Consider the following 7,781-nt stretch of genomic DNA (forward strand, 5'->3'; position numbering starts at 1 on the left):
AAGGAATTACTATGATGGTAAAATCAGGATCTTAAAATCTTAAGAACTGATGTAAATTTGACTCTTCTTTACATAAAATAGTCTCACATAGGTTTCTAGCGCACTATGAATCCTGACCCCCCCCCCCCCGACCCCTCCCAGCATACAGCTCAGATAGCCGAGTTTGTGATTCACTCTACTTTTAAAATATTAAATACTTGCTGCCACTCAAAAACTAATCCCTTGCCTGCCTGGGATCTTCACCTTCCAAATGAAGCTGAAACAGTATTACCTGTATAATGTGAATTCAAAGGCATTTAGAGTTTGAAAGATGTTGGCCCAAAGTTAACTTCACAACTAAAGCCACAGTGAGAAAGGATCACAAGAAGAACTACTGAGATGAGACTGTTTTGTGCAAGATGATTTTATTAACAGACCAGATTTTGAAAGACTGCAGCTGGGCATCTGAATCTGAAAGGAAAAAAAAAAAATATACATCATTAGACACATGAAGATCTGAAACTACTTTGGCCACCCAAAGAGTTCATACACTTCTGCAGTTTATAGTGTGGGCTGAAAATATTGACTATTTCACCATATTTGAACTTCACTGGTCTTGCACACAATAACTTATATACTGACAATTCTTTACTCAAAGGACTGATCTCCAGTGCCAGAACTAACAGAATAAAACAATTCTGTTAATTATTGTTACCTACTTTCATATTTGTTGGAAAGCTTAACAGGAAAGAACTTGTTATTTCAAATTGTTGCTAACAAAAAGACAAATAGCACAAAACCATCTATATACCAAAAAGAACAAACTTGCCTTCAGATGTATGGCCCCTCAGAAAGACAGTGCTTAGAACACTGCCAACACCTCATCTGAGCCTACTGCTCTAGTTTTCATTCCTTCAGCAGAAGCTGTAACATTCTTCTATTCTCTACATACAGGTTCTTTATGTTTTAAGCACACTCAATTCTGAACAGCAGGAGAATAACAAAAGTGGAAGCGCAGGAGACAAGAACAATCAGTATCCTAGCTTTACACCAGAAGTATGCTTGTTTGCAGTCCAAGCTGAACAAGCGCTCATAAGCCAGAAACAAGGAACTACAAGCTCACTTCTTAAAAATAAAGATCAATAGATGTAGTTAGGCCCTGCTATCTGCTACTTACACGACATTCTGAGCTAGAAGCGCAATGAAAGATACAAACAGCCGTGAGTATTCCTAACTTTCCTGCCAATATACTACTTTTCACAGGAGTTTATAGCCACTGTAATTGTGAACTAGAAATTGACCTCCTACAGCAAGGCTCACAAAAACTCAAGACCACCAGAATACTTCAGAGTCTAATCAATGAAGATGGTGGGAAAAGGATCTATGCTGTCAGAAAAGTTGCCAGGTTTCAATTAAATACAGTAGCTTTCATCTGGTGCTCAAGAACCACATAGGAACATGAAGTTAAAGTAGCTGTGCTCAGTCTTTCTTATCAAGACTCTTGAATTAACTTCAGGGAAGCATCTGCCAGTGCTGAATGTGTTGCAGTTTGTGCCACCAGCAGCAACATTTATACAAAATGCTAGCATAAGTAATATAGCATCAGCCCAGGCAAACATTCAGGCAACTTTGCTTCTCAAAATTACCCACTTCTTCCCACAGTGGAGTTAAATAGCTTTATGGGAACAGTGTTGCCAGTAAGCAACTATTTTCCTCAAGCACCAAGTTTCAAGGTGCCATGCAACCAGTGCTCTAACTCCACTGCTTCACGCACAGAAACAGAAAGGAATAGGCAAGAAGCTCAGGGTAGTGAGAACAGAACCTGCACATGTATCTGCTGCAACAAAACAGCTCAGACAGTCAAATGGAAGGTTATTTCATAGGTGGTCTTCAGCTCTTTGGACAGGAAACAGACATGACTGAGCTCAACAAAACCACTAAGAAAAGGCTTGAGAAAAAGCAGAGGCTTTCTTCCCTACAAAAAAGTAAGTTTCTGAGAACATTCATCCAAACAGCTTCTGTTCTTATTTTAAGCTCTAAAGTCTCATCACTACCTGCCGTTTCACTAACTGAACCCTGTGGAAGTTATTAATTCTTAAGTAAACTGAACATGGCTGATTTCTGCAGAAAAGCTTCTTGCCTTTGGAGGAATCAGTTTGAGACAACTTCTTTTTGCCCACAGTTTTTTCCAAGCATCCTAAAACAAAACTTCCTTAAATTCCAGCATATTTGTCATACCGCGAAGACATTTATGCTTGATGGAAAATTGACATGGGCAACACTGAAGCTAGTTTAGTGTGAGAATGTTGGAAAAAACAATGGGAAGTCTGAGAACTCTGAGGTTTAAAAGAAAAGTTTTAGTTTTGTCATTGACTGGCACAGGATTCTTGTAACAGGAACAGCAGCAGTGACAATAGAAGACATTACATGGTTTGAAGCAGATACTAACTTCAGGACTCAGTTGTCACTCTCAAACTACTTTAGGTCAAGCATCAACTTCACTTTCCCATTTATAAAGGATAGTTTAGTCAAATGGACAATCTTATTTAACATAAAAGCTTCAACTGAATTCTGCTGAATGAAGATGGAAAAAGCTGAAACTGTAGACCATTAAAATGCCCTAAGTTGAGAATTTAGTTTATCCCTAACTTTTTTTTTCTAGAAATCAGACAATCTGAAGAAATATTGTACTTATAATCAAAAAGACTTCCATTATACGAAGAGTTCATGAGTAACTGAAAATTATAGCCAAAAATCTCAAGGCTTACCATCATAAAACCCAAATAATGTTTTAATACTGATTAATGTTTTTTAATGTTACCAATACCAAGTTATTGGTAAATGGAAAAATAAATGACCAGGAATGCTTACAGGTCACGAAAGCATCAGTAATAACAAGATTTAACTCCTTCACCAATATTTAGGCTACTGTAGGTACCACTCAAGCATAAGTGAACATATACTAAACATGAATCATCAACCACTAACAGCTTCAGCTTATGTATCAGAGATAGAAGAGGGGGTGCTATTAACTGGAAAGTAAGATCTTACCATTAGTTCATTCTCCTTATGAGTCTGTTTATCTGATCTTCTCTGTTACCAGCATCTCCACCCTCCACAAAGTGGATCGTCTTCTTCTTCATTCCACCCCGAGGAGAGGATAACTTGAAGGGCCAAAGGAAGTTGTTCACAACTTTGAAGTTCTTGCCAACAGTGTAAATCTCATGGATCACATCTTCCATGCAGATGATACCAAGTTTTCCTAAAATTCAGAGTTGTTTTCAGAAGAGCTACACAGTCAGTATCAATGACAAGCTAACAATGTTATACCTATTTAGCTTGCTAAACTTCAGCAAGTCAGAAAACATCCACTTTATCAAGACATCTCATAACTGACTTTTCCAATTAAAATTCATTGACTGCAGCTAACTCGACAGTATTTGATAGTTTGTATTTGAGGCAGCAAGGGGAACAAGAAAACCACCATCTAGTGGGCCTCAGGAAAATAGACCTTTTCTTCAGAGAACACAGCAGGTTAAACATACTTAAACACTAGCTACATGTAGCTCAGGGAAATTCAATCAACTATTTATGCTGTTCAGTAATGTAGTACCATGTTTTAATGCCTTTCCAGACTCTTCATTGACATGTTACAAGTGAACTGTTTGTAAAATAAGATGCTAGAAAAGGTACATCCTTATAGCATAATACTTGTACCTCTGCAATCTGAAAAAAAACATGAGTCTACTCTGAGATTTAAACAAAGATCTGTTCGCTTCTATTCCAAGCATGACTGGAGAAAGAGGAGCCTCCTAGATCAGTCTGTTTCCTGACAAATGACCCCTGTGTTTTGCTTTTATAAAGTACATTAATGGCTTTTACTAGCTATATTTTCTCAGAGCAAGTTAAAAAAAGGCTGTTTAGAGAGTATGAAGGTCTACAATACAAGCAAAGTCCAACATTAAATTTGAAACTTCACAGCCACATATGATATGCTTCTATCCTGCTGCAGCACCTTCTCCTTACTGAAACTACTGTCCTATTAAAGTTTGAGTTTACAGTAAACATTTGTAAATGTAAAATCTAAAATTTGATTCTTAACATTTGAGTTTTAATAATTTTAAAATGACAGTTACTTCCAGTGTGCTTTGCACTAAGAGATAGATTTAACTAATCACTACTATTCTCTGGAGAGAGGTAAGGACAGTTGTACAGCTTAGCACTAATCACACAAATGCAACAGGTTGGGTTTGTTTTTTAAGCGTAGTTCTACTTACCAAGGCATTTCCGAATCAGGGAATTATCAGTCAGAGCAATGCGCTTCTTGTTGATCTTGCCATAACCACGCTTGTAGATCAACTCATGCACAGACTTCAGGTTTGGGTAACTGAAGCAATCAAGTAAAAGTTAGGATCCTTAAACTTCACAAACTGCACTCCAAATGAAATTTTACTAACAAATAATTTAAGATTATTCCACCATGTCCCAAACCTAAATAAAAAGCAACACAGGCAAACTTTACTCATACTGAGCTCCCAGAAGCCTAACGTAACCATACATAGCAAGCACTGCCTTAGCCATGTTTGTGTGTCCTTGTGCTTACCCTGCTTAGAACTAAGAACACTTTGAACACAGGAAAACCTGCGCATCTGGTGTAGCAAAATGAAAAAGACACTCAACATTTGTATCCTAACTTGATAAAATTGACGATTTCACTCACCCCCACGCGATATAGGGTTCAACAATCCGCAGCATGTTGATAGAAGCTTTGTTGAGCTTGACGAATGTGCCATTAAAAATCTGACGCAGGCGAAGAAGCTGCAACACCTTACGAACCTTGGGGCTCACACCATTGATACTAGGCAACACAGAAAAGAGACTCAATTATCTGCACCCCAGAAGAGAGGTATCACCAAAGCAATAACAGCTAAAAAGAAAACAAAGAATAGTATTGTCCCATCTTAAAGGTATTTTGCCAATTCCACAGAGAAGATCAAAATTATTTATTATCTCTATGTACTTCAGTATTAAGGCAGATCTAACACCATAAAGCACACTGAAACAAAAAACATACAATTTAGTACTAAATACCTTTGTGCTCTCCTGCACATAGTTTTCTCTAACACTTTCACTAAAGCACAGTTAACAAGCACTTCTGACAACATTCGGTAGGGAAGAGCTGCCTATAACTTCAAAGTTAAGCGAAACAGAAGAGCCTGCATATATTTGCAGTCTTGTCTTTAAAAAAAAGAACCAAAGATTGCTAAAGGCAGCAGACATGCCCAGAATTAAGGATTTTACACTTAAGCCTCTAGTACATCCAAAATATTACTGCCAATAACTTTCCAAGTAATCAGCTGAAGGCTTAGACTTCTTTATGAAACTTTAAGCCCTCAAACCATACAAGTGACAAAAAAGGGCATTTCCAGTGCTTTTGGAAATAAAGGCATGCTCTTTTACATCTGTATTAATTCTTACCCTCTTATCCTGATCACAAAGGCAAGCTTCGGTTCAGCTGGAACGTAGTAATTGCCAGCTTTTCGGGCCATCCTGGCCATACGGATCTCCTGCCTATACATGTGCCTGTACTCCTTGTGGTAAGCTTTGGCTCTTTCATAGATGACCTTTCTTTGTGCCTTACGAAACTGCAATTAATCAAACATCACTTAAGATTATATAACGCCTTTTAATACACGAAAAACAGAATCAAATAACACAGCCTATTCTCAAACTCCCCACAGTTGCCACAGATTACAGGAACATCTGCAACATGAACTTTAAAATAACTATCAATTCTGTCACATCGTAATATTGTTTTATTTGAACATTATTTATAAATATTATCACATACCATACTTACCTTTACAGAGACCTTTTTGAGTTCAAGAACTTGAACAATGCTCTGAAACAGAGCTTGATTTTTGGGTGGTTCTGTGAAGAGCCAGGAGTTGGACTTGAGGGCTTTTATTGGTCCCTTCCATTTCGGGATGTTCTGTGATTCTAAGACTGTTAAGGACTACCCTGAGTCTTACAAGGAATCACACACTTTGCCACTGCTCTGCCCAGATCTGGTTTATCAAGCACTATCTTGATTTTTTTTTTTGTATTTCAGACCTGTATATTAAAGTGCTAAAGCTAAATACCATCAAGTTATTCGTTACTTTAATATCAGCAGTATTAGCATTCTGCTGACCTGCCCAGACAACAGCAATTCAAGCAAGCAATCACGACATATTCACCTTTTTTTGAGCCAACAGCCTCTTCAGACGTTTGGCTTTTGCAGCTGCATAAGCCTGTCGCCTCTTCAGGAGGCTTTCCGGTACAGAAGGCACCTTCTTTACTCTAAATGACAAGGAAAAGCACTCTTAAAAGTCAAATTCCTTCAAAGGAGCAAAAAGCAGCACATTACAAACGCCGATGCAAACGGGCAGGAGGACGTACATGCAGGCCCCGCTGTCTCCATGCAGTTCGTTATCTAACCTGGTCCCACTATTACCGAGCTGCAGTACAGCCTGAAAAGATCACCTTTTGAATTAGAACAAGGAAGCCTGACATTCCTAAGTGTTCTCTGAACGCCGATTACAGCTAACTAACACTCCAACAAGTGCTTTAAGATAAAAAATAAATAAATAAAAAGTACGGCTGTAATTACGAGTTTTATTACGTAGCTTTTCAACTTACTCTAAGTTTAAAGCTATTACACATTTCGGAACTCACAACACCAACGTTTATAAAGCAGTAACGACTCCCTCCCCCCCCCCCCCCCCCCCCCCCCACCCCACAGCAGGCCGCCACGGCAGCCACCACCGCCTGCGGAACGGACGGAACGGGCTGCGGCCACATCCCCACCGCTCCCCGTCCTCCCGCGAGGTGCCGGCAGAGGCCCCGCGGCCAGGCAGCGTCCTCCCATGGGCCCAAAGGACGCCGCGGCCGCAGATGACGGCGGATGGCAACGGATGGCGGGGAGGCGCCGCGGTACTTACTCCTTGTCCGCCATCTTCAGCGCCGGAAGAGAGAGAGGAGGAGCGCATGCGCGGGGCCGCCTAAAGCCGCCCGCCTGCGCGGCAGGGCTTTATGCGCTGGAAGGACCCAGGCTTTGGGTGGCCGCGGCGCTGCCTGATCGCGGCGCGGAGGGCGGGGTGGCCGCGGAGTGCCTGAGTGGCTCGGCAGGGCACGTCTTTTTGTTTCCCATTTAGCAAAGTGCTTCTTACTGTATCTCCTGTGCCGCCGTACGTTGTTAAAGTCGCCCGTGGAGGAGCTAGTCCTGACGTGCGTACGCAGGAGAGGGAGAGAAAGCGGCAGACCTTGGAGTAACAAACTTGTTCGGTGTGGAAAGAGAGCAGGCGGCCAGGCTGAGGGTGGTCGGCATTGGTTGGGGTTACGTGTTGCCTGCACACCGGTGCTAGGTAGCAGCTGCATCAATGTTGATGCTCATAAAATAGCGCTGTTTTACTCAAATACAGCAGCTTGTATTGCTCGGTCTCGGTAAAACTAATGAATGGGGTGATTAGAATCTATCAGCTTGCAAATATACGATGAAAAGCTTAAATTGTCTGGAATAGAAGGCATTGTATATTCGTAGAATGGTTTGCGTTGGAAGGGGCCCTTAAGGATAAGCTTGTTCCACCCCCCCGCCATGGGCAGGGACACCTCCCACCAGCCCAGGCTGCCCAAAGCCCCATCCCGCCTGTCCCTGAACACCTCCGGGATGGGGCATCCACGGCTTCTCTGCGCAGCCCGTGCCAGGGCCTCACCGCCCTCGGAGTGAAGAATTTCATCCTATCCTGCCATTTAAACATCCC

General features: G+C 41.2%; 1 protein-coding gene across 1 annotated transcript; it reads right to left on the reverse strand.

Moving 5' to 3' along the window:
• Positions 1 to 381: 381 nt before the first annotated feature.
• RPL7 (ribosomal protein L7) lies at positions 382 to 6,976 on the reverse strand. Its single transcript, XM_035318938.1, has 7 exons — positions 6,963 to 6,976; positions 6,219 to 6,321; positions 5,458 to 5,624; positions 4,700 to 4,837; positions 4,257 to 4,366; positions 3,031 to 3,241; positions 382 to 450 (listed from the first exon to the last, which is right to left on the reverse strand). Exons 1-6 carry the CDS (start codon positions 6,974 to 6,976, stop codon positions 3,033 to 3,035), a joined length of 741 nt encoding a protein of 246 aa, XP_035174829.1. The 3' UTR covers positions 382 to 450; positions 3,031 to 3,032.
• Positions 6,977 to 7,781: the final 805 nt, after the last annotated feature.

The sequence above is a fragment of the Oxyura jamaicensis genome, chromosome 2 (assembly GCF_011077185.1).
Source record: "Oxyura jamaicensis isolate SHBP4307 breed ruddy duck chromosome 2, BPBGC_Ojam_1.0, whole genome shotgun sequence".
In the NCBI taxonomy this organism is placed as follows: domain Eukaryota; kingdom Metazoa; phylum Chordata; class Aves; order Anseriformes; family Anatidae; genus Oxyura; species Oxyura jamaicensis.